The sequence below is a fragment of the Onychomys torridus genome, chromosome 4 (genome assembly GCF_903995425.1).
Source record: "Onychomys torridus chromosome 4, mOncTor1.1, whole genome shotgun sequence".
NCBI lineage: Eukaryota > Metazoa > Chordata > Mammalia > Rodentia > Cricetidae > Onychomys > Onychomys torridus.
Window position 1 is genome coordinate 142,547,456 of NC_050446.1, and position 17,916 is coordinate 142,565,371.

The 17,916-nt window shown below is 51.1% G+C and overlaps 1 protein-coding gene across 3 annotated transcripts; it reads left to right on the forward strand.

The window, feature by feature from the left end:
• The first annotated feature begins 127 nt into the window (after positions 1–127).
• On the forward strand, positions 128–17,174 carry Rbck1 (RANBP2-type and C3HC4-type zinc finger containing 1). 3 transcript variants are annotated; one of them, XM_036184468.1, is made up of 12 exons: positions 128–520; positions 1,505–1,646; positions 5,614–5,707; positions 6,534–6,732; positions 8,487–8,602; positions 8,677–8,850; positions 9,754–9,914; positions 10,865–10,976; positions 14,144–14,323; positions 14,626–14,724; positions 14,996–15,139; positions 16,549–17,174. In XM_036184468.1, the coding sequence occupies exons 1-12, from the start codon at positions 499–501 to the stop codon at positions 16,627–16,629; spliced, it is 1,524 nt and encodes a 507-aa protein (XP_036040361.1). In that variant the 5' UTR covers positions 128–498; the 3' UTR covers positions 16,630–17,174. The 3 variants fall into 3 exon arrangements, with proteins under 3 accessions (XP_036040361.1, XP_036040360.1, XP_036040362.1); XM_036184467.1 differs by having other exon boundaries at positions 130–520; positions 1,502–1,646; XM_036184469.1 differs by lacking the exon at positions 128–520 and adding an exon at positions 1,917–2,034 and having other exon boundaries at positions 1,584–1,646.
• The last annotated feature ends 742 nt before the right edge of the window (positions 17,175–17,916 follow it).

The following is a 17,916-nucleotide window of genomic DNA, read 5'->3' on the forward strand; positions in this document are numbered from 1 at the left end:
GTGCCAGGAACAATCTAGACGCCTGCTCCAGCCGGTGAGCCTGCGCAGAGTCTCCGCTGACAGGAGAGTTTTCCGCTCGGTCGGCTGCACTTCCGGGGCTGCCACTTTCACTTTCTCTTCCGGGGATGCAGCGCTCTCTGTCTTCCGGGTAGCTCGAGCCGCCGGGCTGGGGTTCCGGACGCTGGGGCGCCCGCGCCAGCTGGCCTCCCTCTGTCCGTCACTTTTGGGTCGTGGTTACCCATTGCCCGCTGCGGACTTGGCCCCGGGCCTCCTTCGCTCTTTGTGTCCCTCGGGGGGCCCCACCGGTTCCCAATGCCGGGCCCTCGGCCCTGGGCAGTGTGATGCTGCCCGAGTGCGGCCCGGGACACCGCTTGGGACACGCGCGAGGCCGGCTAGGGCTGAGTCGCTGCTGTCTTCCCGCCCAATCCCAGGTGACCCCAAGGTACCATTTCCCAAGAGCAGCAGCCCTTTCTGAGGGGATGGGCGCAGCCAAGCCAGATGGACGAGAAGACCAAGAAAGGTGGGCACCGACTGGAGCTGGTGGAAGTGGGCCCTGGGCTGGGTCCGTGCTGGGGTCGTAGACTCAGTGAGCATAGAACATCGAACCTGGAGAACTTCTGGTTGTTAGGGAAACAGACTTCAGTTGACCAGAGTAAGGCGGGGAGGGAACACTATATATATACACTATATATATATGTGCCTCTATCCCTTGCCCTTCCACCCAGGTTTGGAGGAACACTGATAGTGTTTTATGTCCTGTTTGCTGGAAATCCTGCCCTCCTAATAAAACCAAGCTCAGAGCTCTAGGCTACCTTTAGTGACCTCCCCCATTTCCTTACATTCTCTCCTACCAACCTCTTATGTCCCCTACTGGGGATTGAACCTGGGGCTTCATGCATGCTAGGCAAGTGCTCTATGACTGAGATATGCCTCCAGTCCTTGGCTTTTTTGTTCTGATCCAACCACTTACCCAGGGCCTTTGCCCATTTTCTGGCTTCTTGAAACAGTTTTCCATATTGGTTATTGGAATGCCCAGCAACCCCTTATTCAGACCTCTGTTTCCCTTACCTCCAAGAGGTTTCCCCTGACCTCTTTACTCAATTATTGCTAGAATGGATCACAGCCTGGTTATCTTGTCAAACCTTAAAATAGGTTTGTGAGGAGAAACCTTTTCCTTTTCATTGTAACCACTGTTAGAGTCCGCTTTCTGGACTAGTGGCTGGCATACAGCAGAGTTCAAGAAATGCTTGTCAGATAGATGAATGGAAGTGTGGGGGACTCTGAGCATGAGGGGAAAGGGGCACCCCGTGAGTCCAGGGTGCAGGGGAGGACTGAAAAAGCACCCTCTGCCTCCTAAAAAAAAAAAAAAAAAAAAAAAAAAAAAAGACTTAAAATAGCCAGATGACTGGCTAGGGAGATAGCACAAAGCATTTACCAAGGGTCACCTCCAGTCTCCCCGAGTAAACTGGTGTTAACCTGCTTGCTCTGTGCTGCTCTTCAGCAGAGGAGATGGCCCTGAGCCTCGCCCGGGCAGTGGCTGGCGGAGATGAACAGGCTGCTATGAAGTATGCCACCTGGTTGGCAGAGCAGAGGGTGCCCCTCAGGGTGCAGGTAAAGCCTGAAGTCTCCCCAACACAGGACATCAGGTGAGTGTGATACATGAAAGGGGATGGAGGCTCCTGAACCTCTGTGGACAGGTCATCATTTTCTCCCCCTACAGTGCTGGGGACCAAATGCAGCCTTACTGGCAGGTTCTCATGTAGATTGAACTTTAAGCCCGAGTTGCTAATAGACTGAGTAGTGGAGTAGGCAGCTCCCCGTGCTGGGGTTCATTTTTTCTAATTTTAAGGGGACCCCGAACAGCCTTGTCATCCTTGCCCAGAGGTCATGTGCATCTCTTCCCTGCCTCATTCCAGTTTCAGAGTCTGTGCTGCCAGAGCAAGCTCGGGGTTCGTTCTCTGAGATGGGTAGAAGCCGGAGAACTTTCAGGAGCTAGTTCTCTCCTCCTTCCATTGGAGCTCGAGATGAACTCAGGTCAGCAGGCTTACACAGCAGGGCTTTTACCCACCAAGTCATCTCCCCAACCCTTATTTTTAAATTTGCTTTTTGTTTTTACAGACCGAGTCTTACTGTGTAGTTCAAGTTAGCCTATAAATCACTGTTTAGCCCAGGGTAGCCTTCAACTCAAGACAGTTTTGTCTCCAGAGTATTAGAATTACACGTGTATGCTGCCAGACTTGGTAAGATAGTAACTTTTAGATTTTGTTTTGTTACTATAAGGCTTTCATAATTTATACCTCTTTGAATATGTCTAGCTTCTATGGCAGTGGTTCTCAACCTTCCTAATGCTACAACCCTGTAATACACTTCCCCATGTTGTGGTGACCCCCAACCATAAAACTATGTTGCTACTTCATAACTGTAATTTTGCTACTGTTGTGAATCATAATGTAAATCTCTGTGTTTTCTGCTGGTCGTAGGTGACCCACCCCAAAGGGGTCATGACCCACAGATTGAGAACAGCTGCTCTGTGGCATTATAGTATTGTAATTATGGAATTGTTCACTGTGGAGTGAGTTTTGCAGTGTTAAGCATGTGTACTTGTATGTTTCCCAACTCCTAAGATAATTTGAAGGCTAAGAATCTGGTCTGAGCTGGGTGTGGTGATGCATACCTGTGATCCCAGAGGCAGAAGGATCAGAAGTTTCAGAGCCAACCTGAGTACATGAAAACTTACCTCACAAGAACACCGAAACAAACAAACAAAAACCTTTTCCTATGAAATCGTAGACAGAAAGCTTTGAGTCTTTGTTGATTTCTGGGGATTTTTTTTTTCTGTTTTGTTTTGTTTTTCAAGACAGGGTTTCTCTGTGTAGCTCTACTATCCTGGAACCCATTCTGTAGAACAGCCTGCCTCTGCCTCCTGAGTGCTGAGATTGAAGACGTGTGCCACTACCGGTTTATTTCTGTTTTTTTTTGTATGTTTGTTTGTTTTTGTTTTTCGAGATAGGGTTTCTCTGTGTTGCTTTGCACCTTTCCTGGAACTCGCTCTGTAGACCAGGCTGGCCTCGAACTCACAGAGATCCATCTGCCTCTGCCTCCTGAGTGCTGGGCTTAAAGGCGTGCGCCACCACTGCCCGGCTTATTTCTGTTTTTTACTGATAGTTGAGTATCAAAATGATTACATGCCTGTAGTCCTAGTATTTAAGAGGCAGAGACAGGTGAATCTCTGAATCTCTGAGTTAGAGGTCAGTCTGTTCTACATAGTTCATTCCAATCCAGCCAGTGCTAAATAATGAGACCCTGAGTCATTAAAAAAAAAAAAAAAAGCGGGGCAGTTAAGAGCATTGGCTGCTCTTCCAGAGGTCTTGGGTTCAATTCCCAGCAACCATGTGGTGACTCACAACCATCTATAATGGGATCTGATGCTTTCCTCTGGCATACAGACATACATGCACACAGAGCACTCATACATTAAATAAATAAAATCATTTTCTGGAAGAGTTACTTGGGTACTTCCTGGAGTATTTTCAGAATAGGGGCTGCTGAGACAGCATTTTGTTATGGAGCCGAGGCTGGCCTGGAACTATCCTGCAGAACTCAGGGGTGTGCACTGCCTTGCCTGGCCTCCTTTGCTCGATGATGCAGTATTTCCCACACTCTCCGAGGTCTTAGAAGGCTGCACTCTGGTCCTGTGCTGTAGGTCATCTGTTTTCCTTTGAGGTCAGCTCAGTTTCTCATTCTCATTTTTCTTGCTTTTTGGTTTTTCAACATGTTTCAGAAGCCAGGCATGGTGGCACACATCTGTAGTGCTAGCTGGCATTTGGAAGACCGAGGCAGGAGGATGATGAGTGTGCCAGGCTAGTCTGGGCTGCATAGTGAGATCCTGTCTTAAAACAAAGAAAGACAAAATAAAATAAGCTTACAGATCCTTGAGAAACTGATGCTTAAAATACTAGAGTAAAGCGAGTGATGGCACACGCCTTTAATCCCAGCACTCAAGAGGCAGAAGCAGGCGGATCTCTGAGTTCGAGGCTAACCTGGGCTACAGAAGCTAGTCCAGGACAGCCAGGGCTACACAAAGAACATGTGGCCACCATGGTGGAGCGATTTCCTGGAGTGTGTAAGGCTCTCAGTTGTATCTCCAGCACGGAAAACAAAGTCAGACATCATTTGGAATGATACAGTTTGGACTTAAGTCGCCGTGAGGTTATTGATTGCTACTGCAGCATGGCTGCCACAGTCCGTTTCTGTCTGGAATAGGATGTGGCAGGGCCTGCCTCAGGCTGAGGGAAAGGATTAAGTGGGTTAAATAGTTAGGAGCCACCAGGATCCAGGGGTGCGCTCAACGCAGATGCTGCTCATTTGGCAGAAGAGAGGAACAGATGGAGCCAGGGCAGACCGTAATCCTAACACTTGGGTAAGAGAAAGGGGAGGACCAGGAGTTCAAGGGCATCTTCAGCTTCATTGGGAGTTCAAGGCCAGCCTGATCTACATGGGACCCTGTTTCAAACAAAGCCAAACCAGAGGAATCTTCCCTTCCCCCTCAAAAAAGTTTGCCAGGCTTGGTGACAGCTTCTCGGGAGGCTGAAACAGATAGATGATAAAGTCAAGGCCTGCCTTGGCAACTTATCGACCCTGTCTCAAAATAAAAATAAAGGGCTAGGACACGTATGGAAGGTGGGGATCCAGAGAGACCTCCCCAGGTGGGCTGTCCCTGAGGGTTGCTCTGGTTAGCTTTCTATGGCTGTAATAAACATTATGACCAAAAGCAGCTTGGGGAGCAAAGGGGATTTTGGCTTATACATCCCAGGTTATATTCCCTCACTGAGGGAAGTCAGATCAGGAACTGAAGCAGAGACCATGGAGGAGTGCTGCTTACTGGCTTGCTTCCATTGCTCCAATTGCTTTTTTTTTTATAGAGCTGGGGATCTAACCCAGGGCCTTGCTCTTGCTAGGCAAGCACTCTACCACTGAGCTAAATCCCCAACCCTCCGATTGCTTTTTAACACAACCCAGGACCACCTGCCTACAGCTGGGCTGGAGAGCTGGCTCAGCAGTTGAGAGTGCTTGCTGCTCTTGTGGAAGACCTAGGGTCTGGTCTTGGCACCCACACGGTGGCTCAATACTCTTTGTAACTCTGATTCCAGGATCTGGCATCCTCTTCTGACTTTACAGGTACCAGGCACGCACATGTACAGGCAAACCCCTCATATGCACGTGCAGGCAACACTCATACACATGAAATCAGATAAATCTTTTAAAACATTGATTTTTTTATTTGTTTGTTTGTTTTTCGAGACAGGGTTTCTCTGTGTAGCTTTGCACCTTTCCTAGATCTCGCTCTGTAGCCCAGGCTGGCCTCGAACTCACAAAGATCCACCTGCCTCTGCCTCCCCAATGCTGGGATTAAAGGCGTGCGCCACCAACGCCCGGCTAAAACATTGATTTTTTTAAAAAGGAAAGAAAATGCCCCACAGGCTTGTCTATAGACCAATTTGCAGGAGGCATTTTTTCAGTTGATATTTTCTCTTCTAACATTGACAAAATACTAACCAGCACACAGCACCTGTACACGCTGGTAGCTCAAATCCATGCCCTTCTTTCCCACAGGCTGTGTGTGAGCGTGGAGGATGCCTACATGCACACCGTCACCATTTGGCTCACAGTGCGCCCTGATATGACAGTGGCCTCCCTCAAGGACATGGTGAGTGAGGGGCTGGAGGCAGGCGGGCTCTGCTGGCTTGTGTCTCCTCTCTGCTTTCCCCATCCTGTGTCCCTCTCACCTCATATTTTCTGTTTCTGAGGTCAAACACCTGCTAGAAACAACTTGAGGAGAGGCTCATTTTGGCTCACAGTTCAGAGCACACAGTGCATCATGGGAAGGGGTGGTAGGTGCTTAAGAGAGTCCATTGAGGGAACAGGAGCTTACAGCTACAGCTTTTTTTCTTCTGACCCTCCTTTAAACTTTTTTTTTAAAAAATATTTATTTTACTTAACATGTATGAATGTTTGCCTACATGTGTGTATTGTTTCATGTGTGTGCCTGTTGGATCCCTTGGAACTGGAGTTATGGATGATTGTGAGCCATCATATGGGTGCTGGGAATTGAACTGGGTCCTCTGTAAGAACAGCAAATTCTCTTAACCACTAGCCATCTCTCCAGCCCTCCTCTCTCCCCTTTGTGAATATAGGGTTTCACTATGTAACCCTGGGTCGTCTGGAACTCACTTTGTAGACCCGGCTAGCCTTGAATTTACAGAAGTCCACGTGCCTCTGCCTCCTGGGTTCTAGGATCAAAGACTTACACCACCACTTCTTTGTGCCTGGCCTCACTTGTGGCTGTTCAGATGGCCAAGGAGCAAAGAACTGGGGTAGTCTCTAACCCTGAAAGCCAGCCTTCAGTGGCCCACCTGTGCCAGCCAGGACTCTCCGGCGAAGGTTCCACAGTTTCAGAACAAATCACCCCAACTTGGATCAAGTGTGGGTGCGGCAGTCGATATTTTACTTTCAAACACTAACTGTCTCCCCAGGTATTCCTGGACTATGGCTTCCCACCCAGCCTGCAGCAGTGGGTGGTTGGACAGAGGCTGGCGCGAGACCAGGAGACCCTGCATTCGCATGGCGTTCGGCGGAACGGAGACAGCGCCTACCTTTACCTGCTGTCTGCCTGCAACACCTCGCTCAACCCTCAGGAGCTGCAGCGGCAGCGGCAGCTTCGCATGTTGGAAGGTGAAGTGCTCTGTCGGGGATGTGCTGGAGGGCCCTGTCCATGGAAGAGGATGTCAGATGAGGGAGGGAGCTTCTTGTGGAAGTCTTGAGCAGGGCTGCCATGAGGAGAGGGGCTGTTTAGTCCTGGCCTGGCACTTGCTAGCCGTGGGACCCCGAGCAAGCTCATTCTGTCTCTGCCCCTCAGTTTGCATATGTTGGTGATGTAACTAGGGGTTAGTACGGTTGCTTTTACTGCAGTATTTCAGGCCTGTAGAAAGTTTCACAGTGTGCAGAGAAAGTTTCCTTCCTTAGCTTCAGGGTGCAGAATCTTAGGAAATGAGATCTTCCTCCCCTGAATACTTGTGACATTTTTTTTTTCCAGAGCTGAAGACCGAACCCAAGGCCTTGCGCTTGCTAGGCAAGCGCTCTACCACTGAGCTAAATCCCCAACCCCACTTGTGTCCTTTTCTAAAAAGAAAAGCCATTTTCCTGAACAACTCTCTAATGCAGGAAATTAACATCTATGTAGTACAGTTTTTTTTTTGTTTGTTTGTTTGTTTGTTTTTGTTTTCTGAGACAGGGTTTCTTTGTTTAGCCCTGGATGTTCTGAAGCTCACTCTAACCCTCCCAAGTGCTGGGACTAAAGGCATGTGCCACCACTGCCTGGCTTTTTTTGATTTTTAAGTTACATTTATTGGGCCAGGCATAGTGGCGCATGCCTTTAATCCCAGCATGTGAGAGGCAGAGGCAGGTAGATGTCTTGAGTTTGAGGCCAGCCTGGTCTACAGAGTGAGTTCCAGGACAGCCAGGAGTATATGAGAAACCCTGTCCTAAAAAATAAAATGGGGGGCTAGAGAGATACCTCAGAGGTTAAGAGCACTGACTGCTCTTCCAGAGGTCCTGAGTTCAATTCCCAGCAAATACATGGTGGCTCACAACCATCTGTAATGAGATCTGGTGCCCTCTTCTGTATACACAATAAATAAATAAATCTTTAAAAAAAAAAATGGGGCTGGAGAGATAGCTCAGTGGTTAAGAGTATTGTCTGCTCTTCCAAAGGACCCAAGTTCAATTCCCAGCACCCACATGGCAGCTCACAACTCTCTGTAACTCTAGTTCTAGGGGATCCGGCACGCTCATACGGACATACAGGCAGGCAAAACACCAATGCACATAAAATAAAAGTAAATAAATTATGAAAAAAAAAACCCACAAAGTAAGTAAATAATTTAAAAATTATGTGTGTAGCAGTACACATGCCATGCACACACATGCACGTGGGGAGGGAAGAGGTCAACTTGCACAGTCAGGTCACCAGGCTTGGTGGCAGCACCTCCACCCACTGGACCCTCTGGCACTGACACAGTGCAGCAACCACTCTCAAGCGGGTTTTGCCAGTGGTTCAACCAGTGTCCTTGGTGGCCAAAGGCATAGCATTCAGCTGCCAAATCTCAGCCCCTTCCAGCCCTGATCCCCTTGGTCCCTGGTTACCCTGCTGACTGAGGATGTCCAGGTCTCTTTCTTGGTGGGCATTTCAGCATGATGGGGTCAGTGTTAGGCAGCTTCCTCCTCTCAAAAGGCATGGTGGTTATGAAAGTGTAGTTATGGGTGAGGTAAAAGCCTTAGCCTTGGGGTATCCTGGATGCCCACCTTCAGGAGGAGGCTAGAGGCACTGCAGAGCTGGGAGATGAGTCAAGGTGGAGTATGCCTTGCTGGTTCAGCATGTGGATATCTGGGCAGCCTACATACAGGATCCACATACATTCCTTCTGCAGATTTGGGCTTCAAGGACCTTACCCTGCAGCCACGGGGCCCCTTGGAGCCTGTCCTTCCCAAGCCCAGGGCCCACCAGGAGCCCGGGCAGCCAGATGCAGCATCAGAGTCTGCACCAGTAAGTGTCTTACTTCCTGTGCGCCTTGTCTCCCCTGCCCAGCCCAGCTGAGCTCACACCCCCTTTGCATCCAGGTGGGCTGGCAGTGCCCTGGCTGCACTTTCATCAACAAACCCACACGGCCTGGGTGTGAGATGTGCTGTCGGGCAAGGCCTGAAACCTACCAGATACCTGCCTCGTACCAGCCTGATGAGGAAGAGCGGGCACGTCTGGCTGGTGAGGAGGAGGCGCTGCGCCAGTACCAGCAGGTGGGCACACAGCTCCAGGGACAGACATCTGCAGGCTGGTTGAGGAAGGCCTAAGCCGGAAAGGGAGCCACCTGCATACTGCTGTGCCTTTGGCTCCTGCCATTCCTCTCATGAACACACTGCTAAGCCATAACCTTGCCCTTGACTGAGAGCGGCCTCTCTCTGAGGCCAGTTCTGTGGCTCAGACTCTCTCGTGGTGTGATGCACAGCCAGGCTCTTCACTTGTTCTGATCCTCACTTTCACATCCCCACCTCCCGTGTATATAAGCACCCCTGACTGTGCCCACAATACTTCCTCGTGACTCTAACCATGCTATACTAACTATATGATACTTCAGCCCAAACCTCACACCATGGCCTGTAACCTCATCCTGGCTCCGACTCTACCCCACCTCTTCTCCCTCCCTCTCCCATGGACTGCCTTCCCACGCTCCTTGAGAGCAGCTCTGTCCTCTCATTTCCCTAGAGTAGTCAGTCCGTCCCCAAATACTGACTCCACAGACACCCAGCTTGGGTGCTCCCTGCTCCAAGAGCGTGCTCCTACCCAACCTGCATTCCCTTTGGATTCAGTGCAGCCTGACCCACCTTGACTGCGACCCCCATACCTGCAGCCTGGCTCTGCCTTCAGCTTTGACCCTCCTAGCACTGCTCCGGCCCCACCTTGCTTACCCAGAGTTTGACCCCTGTGTTCCCTCCACTCCCTCTTGTACCCTGAACCTTTTCTTTCTCTGCTACCCTTGCCCCCTCACCTAGCTTCTTCCTCTGCGGTAGCCCCACCCCAGTGGTCCTGGCCTGCCCATATTCCCAGCCCACTACTGCCCTGCTGTGCCCCCAGTACTAGCTCAGCCTTGCCCCACTTCCCGTCTGACCCACCTGGTGGCCCCGCCCTGCCCGTGTGCCCAGCGGAAGCAGCAGCAGCAGGAGGGGAACTACCTGCAGCACGTGCAGCTGGAGCAGAGGAGCCTGGTGCTGAACACGGAGCCCGCTGAGTGCCCCGTGTGCTACTCGGTGCTGGCGCCCGGCGAGGCCGTGGTGCTGCGTGAGTGTCTGCACACCTTCTGCAGGTGCGGCCCAACCCCCACTAGCCACAGGGCTCACCAAAGCCACGGTGAGAGTGTGCTGTTCTTTATCACGTTGGAGGCCCACAAAATGCCATTTATGCAAGAGGTGTTGTGGCTCATGCCTGGAATACCAGTACTCAGGAGGTGGAGGCAAGAGGATCAGAAGTTCAAGAATAGCTTTGGCTGTATAGTGAGTTCAAGGCCAGCCAGGGATACATGAGACCTTGTCTCAAAAATCCAAAGAAAAAGGAGCGGGAGAGAGAGAACCAAGCATCCATGTTGTCAAGGCTACACAACTTGAAAGAAGCTCAGCAGTGAGGCGAGCCTTCTGACTGCAGAGTTGCTATCCTCCTCATGGCCTGTTGCTCTCCTGGCACATGTAAAACATCAGGGCCGAGCGCTGACAGCCCACAGCATTCCGTCCTGTGGCGTTTGCACACTTCCCCTGGGTCTCCTGGGGGAAAGTGTGTTCATTCCCCTAATGGGCCCTGGTGGAGTTCCCCTTCTAGGTCATGTGCCAGTGGGGAGTCTGTGTTAAGGTATAGGATGCCTAGGTTGTGAGCCTTGTTCAGGTTGTGGGGGGGGGGGGTGGGCAGGGCTGCCAGTCCCTAAGGAAGAAGTCATGCTGGAGCAGAGGCTGGAAAGCTGTCTGTCTGAAAAGATCAGGGAGCAGAGGGATGGTGGGGGTGGTGGGGCAGGGTAGTTGTGCCTGTGCTCTGAGCAGTCTGGCCCTCTTTGGATGGTGCTACTGCAGTGCTGAGAGTGAGCATTTGCACTGGCTAGAGAGACAGGGACCAAGGAGGTGACTGCAGTCACCTGGGCAGAGAATGGCAGGGATGGTGGGGTGGGGAGAGGGATGAGAAGGAAAGGCCCTGGGATCAGGCCCTGCCATCTGAGGCCTGGAGTCCCTGTGGAGTTTGAAATGAGCCTAACTGCCACCCTCCACTTTCCAGGGAGTGCCTGCAGGGCACCATCCGAAACAGCCAGGAGGCGGAGGTATCCTGCCCCTTCATTGACAGCACCTACTCGTGTCCTGGCAAGCTGCTGGAGAGGGAGATCCGGGCGGTAAGGCACGGCGTGGGTGGAATTCTGAGTCTTGGGAGCTGGCCCTGATTTGGCAGCAGGCACAGCTCAGGAGCATGGACCATCTGCATCCCCCAGCAGACATTTCCCAGGAGTGTTCATTGGGAATCCCTGGGGCTACTTCACCAATGCAGCGGGGGCCAAAGGAGTTCCGGGCGCGTGGGGGCTGTGGCTGCAGACACTCAGCCTCTGCTCTGTCCTCAGCCAGCACCAAAGGTGGTGTCTGCTAGTGTGCTAGGCTTGCACAGCTGCTGTATTAGCTGCTTTTGCTTTGTGAGCCACCATGTGGTTGCTGGGAATTGAACTCAGGACCTCTGGAATAGTAGTCGGTGCTCTTAACCTCTGAGCCATCTCTCCAGCCCTGCTTTTGCTTTGTAACCAGTCACTCCAGACCGGGTGCCTTAAAGCACTCTGGTTTGTGAATTGCAAGGTGGTCCTTTCACATGGGTGGAGCTGGGTTTCTGTGCTTCAGGGTTGACTCCTGGCTTGTCTGCTCAGGGGTAAGGATGAGATAATTTATGATGGCCTTGCCTGGGGTAACTATCTACTTCTACTTCGGTCCCCTCTGTAAGTGGGCTGTCCAGGCCTAGTCCATGGCAGTAGTTAGGTTTGGGTGTTCAGAGCACAACTCTAAGTGTGTATATATATATACTGCTTATGCTGTAATCCTGTTAACCAGTGCAAATTACATGTTCAGGCCCATATTCCTTGTGGGGACCAACATGAACCGTGGTCTGAACATCTTGTGGTAATATGGCCATTCAAGGGTAAAAATGGCAGAATTGGCATGGCGGTAGACCCTGTCACCCCAGCACTGCTGAGGCATCAGGATGAAAAGCTTAAGGCCAGCCTGAGCTATATAGCAAGGCTGTCTTACAAAGTTAAGGGCTGTGGGAAGAGCACTTGCCTAGCAAGCGCAGTGCCTGGGTTTGATCATAGAAAAGCAGGGTCACAGTGGCCAGGGTCCAGATGGGAGACTCTAGGCATGCACAGATCCCCTTCCCTCCCTCCCATCACTCCTGCCTCCTCTGACTATGCTTCTCCTGAAGTCCCCCAAAACTTTTCCAGATGTTTCTCCTGCCCAAGGGGCTCCGCTGAGGTGGGAAGGGCATCTGAGAGATTAGAACTAGGAGAGTTTCAGTTTTATATTCAAAGCCGCTTTTACCGTGTCCATGGGGCTTCTGAGTGGGCCAGCTCCTGGGCCTTGCTGAAGTATCCTTATTGTGCTCTGGAGAGGCCAGGACACTGGCCCTCACAGTCACTGACTCAGAGGTTCCCTGAGAAGGCTGCCCTGCCAAAGGTCATATTCATCTAAGGGGCTGCATATAAAACACCCTAGAAGTCCCCAGTTCTCACTCAAGCTTCAGGTATGGCAGTGAGAAGAGGCAGGTGTCAGCAGAGTGGCATGGCATGTTTTTAAGTGGCAGAGAATAGCCTGGTGGTGGTGGCACACACCTTTAATCCCAGCTCTCAGCAGTCAGAGGCAAGTGAATCTCTGAGTTCAAGGCTAGCCAGGTCTACAGAGTGAGTTCCAACATAGCCAGGACTACAGAGAAACCCTGTCTTGAAAAACCAAAAAAAAAAAAAAAAAAAAAAAAAAAGTGTCAGAATAGGGAGAATGAAGAAGCAGCCCCAACCCTGCTGGCCCTAGACATCCTCCGGTAGCATCTGTCCCTTTTCCCTCCTTCTCAGCAGATAACACTTGGTTGGTTGTTTTGTTTTGTTTTGTTTGTGACAGGATCTCACTATGTAGTCTTGGCTGGCTTGACTCACAGAGATCCACCTGACACTGCCTCCTGAGTGCTGGGGGAAAGGTGTGCACTACTGTTCCCAGTTATGTGTGTGTGTGTGTGTGTGTGTGTGTGTGTGTGTGTGTGTGTGTATACATGTATGTGTTTATATATACATACACACACACACACACACACGTGTGTGTATATGTATATATAAACACATACATGTATATATATATACACACACACACACACACACACATACATACATGTGTATATATATACACACACACACATACATACTCTTTTTTTAGTTGCATTCATTTGTGTGTGAATCAGTATGAGTGTGCAACACACAGCATTGTGTATGGAGTTCAGAGGACAGCTGGTCAAAATCAATTCTGCCTTTTCAACCATGTGGATCTCAGAGATCAAATTCCGGTTGACAGGTTTGGCAGCAAACACCCTTGCCTGTTGTGCCTTTCTTTGGTCCCAGGCAGTATTTCTGAGATAAATATCATTCACTGTAATGTACACATGATGTGATGGACCTCTTAGAGGTGTGCAGGTATGTGTGTTCTGACTCATGTAACTTAAGCACCACCCAGCTAAGGTGCAGAACAAAGCCTGACTCCCCTCACTGACGTATGTCTTTAAGGATCAGTTCAGCTCCCCCTCCCCCCCATTGTCAGTCTGTCTCCTCTCACAGCAGGTCAGCCTTCCCTACTAGGAAGGGCAGCTTCCTAGAACTGTTTGGGAACTCTTCCATGTGAAACAGACTTCCAGAAGATGGTCAAGTCTGGACCATTTCCACATTGTTTGCAGGGTGCAGTGTACCTGGATCCTGATTTGTCTGTGAGACCAGGTCTTACTATTTAGTACAGGATGGCCTTGAACTCGCAATGATCCTTCTGCCTCAGCCTTCAAAGTACTGGGACTTAAGCCACTGTGTTGGTTCCAGGATAGGAATTTAACCTCTCTGTCCCCTAGCACTTGTGTCTGTTTTCCTCATAAAATTTGTCCTCAAAGCCCTTAGGTATGCAGTTCTGAGGCATTCATCACTCTCTCTCAGCTCTGTAGCCATCATGACCATCCATTGTCAGAGCTTTGCCAGCTTCCTGCCACAGCCTCCCAGGTGCTGGGATGATAGGTTGTGTCTTGACTGTCTAGGTGGAGTTAAGTGCTGGACGGGCTCTGAAGAAGAGAGCTTGAGCCCTGTGTAGTAGCTCATCTGTTAGGCCAGCCCTTGGGAGGTAGACAGACACTAGGAATTTAGGCTACCCTATGTTATGTGAAACCCTATCTCCAAAAAAAACAGGCTTGGGACTGGGTTGAGGTGCTGGGTCTCCTGGGAGCACTTGATGGGAGGATGGCATCGCTGGGTGTTCTGAACTGACAGCAAAGCTGTGTGTGCAGCTCCTGTCCCCCGAGGACTACCAGCGCTTCCTGGACCTGGGTGTGTCTATCGCAGAGAACCGCAGCACCTTGAGCTACCACTGCAAGACCCCTGACTGCAGGGGCTGGTGCTTCTTTGAGGATGATGTCAATGAGTTCACCTGTCCCGTGTGCAACCATGTCAACTGTCTGCTCTGCAAGGTGGGACAGGGCCCATGTGGCCTCACTGGGGCTTGCTGTGACTGGCTACAGTCTGGGCCCAAGGGAGAGCTGTTTTAGGGTTACAGTGGCCATCAGCACCTAAAGCCAATAGGATTTATATTAGGCTCCTACTGATGCCCTGGCTCCACCCCCCTGGACCCTGTGTCTTCTGTAAAATGTCTTCTATAAAATGGGTGTCAGTTTCCTAAATGATGGCACTCAGTGCTGGTGGTGGGCCTCTTCAGCCCATCACAGCTTTAGCCCCTGAGGAAACGTCTCACTCGGAGCCCCTTGCCCTGCAGGCCATCCATGAACGCATGAATTGCAGGGAGTATCAGGACGACTTGGCCCTTCGGGCTCAGAATGATGTGGCTGCCCGGCAGACAACGGAGATGCTGAGGGTAAGGCAGGGTCTTAGCGAGGGCCTAGGGACTTACATTCTAGATGCTTCTTGGGAAGGACTAAGTTCACATATTCTTGGAGGCCTACCCAGTCTCTCTTCCGGTTGAACCCCCATTTTAAGGTGTGTCTTCCAGTGAGGGTGTCAGGTGTGGAGCTGCAGGAAGAGTCTGGCTTGGGGAGCCCTGGGGACAGGAGCAGCTAGCCATGCCAGGCTCTGAGGAGAGTACACCACAGATGGCAAGGCCAGGGTCTTAGTAGCTACTCTTCCAGGTGATGCTGCAGCAGGGTGAGGCGATGCACTGCCCGCAGTGCCGGATCGTGGTACAGAAGAAGGACGGCTGTGACTGGATCCGCTGCACTGTCTGCCACACTGAGATCTGCTGGGTCACCAAGGGTCCACGCTGGGGCCCTGGGGTGAGTCTTCAGGGTACTGGAGAACTGAGGGTGGGTGTAGTTACTCAAGTGGGACTCAAACTTGAGCCATCAGCTAAGTCTAACCTACCATGTACAGCTTAAGGGGAAGGACTTATTTTACTTTATTAATTCCGAGGCAGGGTCTCATTGTACAGCCCTGGCTGACCTGGAACTCACTGTGTAGACCAGATTGCCCTCCAACTCAGAGATCGGTAGATTAAAGTGCTGGGATTAAAGGTGTGTGCCACCAAGCCTGGCTTAATTTTATGTTTTATTGTCTGTGCACCTATGTGTGTGAATGAGAGAAAAGAGAGGGAGGGAGGGAGCCATGGCGTTCATGTGGAGGTCAGAGGACAGCGGACAGCTTGTGGAGTTAGTTCTCTCCTTCCTTCCATCATGGTGTGTCAGCAGTTTTGTGTGGCAAGACCTTTAATCTGCTAAGCCACCTCACCAGCTCAGGTGAAGATTTCCTTTTTTCTTTCTTTTCCTTTTTTTTTCTTTCTTTTTTTCTTTTTTTTCAAGACAGGGTTTCTCTGTGTAACAGCCCTGGCTGTCCTGGAACTCACAGATCTGCCTGTCTCTGCCTCCTGAGTGCTGGGATTAAAGGTGTGCACCACCATGCCTTTATTTCCAGCTGATTTTCTTTTTCTCCTCTCACACTTCCTCACTCTGTAGTCTGGGATGATTTGGCAATCCTCCTGCCTCAGCCTCCTGAGTGCTGGAGATTATAGCATGTGTCACCTTGTTGGGCTTGAGGGTTAAGAATTTTTTACATCTTAAAAGTGTCTTTTAAGTTATCAAAAGGCCACAGTAAGTAGTCCTGGAGCCCACCCATCCCAGGCTTTTGCCTCTTGCCTGCAGCCGTGCTCATGTGGAGGGCTCAAGGCTGGCCAGGCCTCGGACCTGGCCTGTGCAGCAAGGCTTGCCTGCTGTTCTGTTTGAGGGGAGAGCAAGTCAGGGTCTTGCAGGGTTGGGAGGGGGATTCCAAGTCCCCCGGGCACATATTTGCCACCTCTTGGTTTTAGATTCTTCCTCCACACAATGCTGAGTGTCAGAGCCTGTCTCAAATATAAGAGAAGTGCTCAGTGGGTGCCTGTCACAGGTTGAGTGCCCTGTAGGTGGTGGCGATGTGAGAGGTGGGTTGCGGCAGTCAGAGCTGGTGTCACTGCTGGTAGACTTAGAGACAGGTGGTGCAGAGGGAACTGTACTATTCCCCTCTGCCCGGGCATAGATCCACCTGCAGCTGCAGCCCCTTCCTTCTCTGGCCATGGAGTTGAGGGTGCTGGGGGGGGGGGGGGGCGGTTTGAAGGGTTTTCATGGCTGCCTCCTTCAGGTTGCTTTGGGCTGATGGAGTGACTTGGGATAGCCTGCTCTTACCACCCTGATACCCTCTTTTCTCCATCCTTTAGGGCCCAGGGGACACCAGTGGGGGCTGCCGCTGCCGGGTCAATGGGATTCCTTGCCATCCCAGCTGTCAGAACTGCCACTGAGTTGAAGATGGTGGCCCTCAATATTGATCCAGACCCACATGTGTAGCAGCTAACGGAGGACTAGGCCAGGGGTTTTAGCTCTGGTTTGGCCACTGTACCTTTGAGCTTGGCCAGGGAGAAGGCCCTGAGCCGTGCTGCCAGCCTGCTTGCTGTTTCAGGAGCCCCGCTGAGTTGGTGTCACGGTGGTCCCACTGCCTGCATTGCTCCACAGGGTTAACTGACCAGACCTTATGGCCCTGAGCTAGATACCCTACCCTTACTAGCCACCAGCCTTAATTAAACACAGCCCTGCTAAGGCCTGGCTGGCTAGTGCACTGAGCCTCTGAGTGACTGTTCTGCCTCAGCATGCTCCCTGAGGACCCACAGCCTCATCTCTGCCTTGCTGGCTTTCTGAGCACTTTTGCTGCTGTTGCTACTGAAGGCCTAGCACCTCTTAGGGCCGCTGTGAACCCAAGCAGGTAGATTGGTAGGTCAGAAAGCATAGCCCATAGGGTCCAGCTCTGCATCCCCCTTTGAATAAGTGAATTAAAAGTGTTTTCCAGAAAGGGAGGTGTGTTGTGTTTGGGGGAGCAAATGTCCAAGGTTGAATGCCATACAAACAGGATGGGGAGCTTGGAACAGCACCTGGAGGTGATCTGTGGGCTCTGGAGGTTGGGGGAATGAGGCTGGCTCGGCTCTAGCACCACCATGCTTAACCCCTGGACAGTCTTTACAAAGAAGAGCTTGAAGGCTGGAGGGATGCTGGGCAGGGAGGCTACAGCTACAGACTGTGAGGAAAGGCTTGGCTGTCCCTGTTCTTCTCTGGCATCTACAGCTGAGCAGGGAGGTGGTCCACTCTACTTAACAGCCAGGCAAGAGGGAAGGCTTTGCTGTTGACACCTGTCCTGGTGCTTCCCTCCATTCTGTGACCCACCCAGTCCCTTCTGAGATTGAGTATTGCTGTCACCCCACAATGAGGTCAAAGCCTCACCCCAGATGCTAGGCCATGTAGCTTTTCCGGGGTGAAAGTTTTCCAGTCCCTGGAATGTGGAGCCCTGGATGGACCTATAGCCTTGTGTGGGATCACAACAGGAACCCAGAGAATTGAGGATTTTTTAGATAGGTCTATGTAGCCTAGATTGTCCTTGAATTCATGGCAATCTTTTTCCTGCCTTGGCCTCCAGGGTGTTGGTATTATAGGCATGCACCAGGCTTGGCCTGACCAATATATATGCCCTTCCTTTATTACCTAGTTACCCAAATCCCACTCATCCTTTGTATTTGGTCCTTAGGTCCAAGGCTGACTTA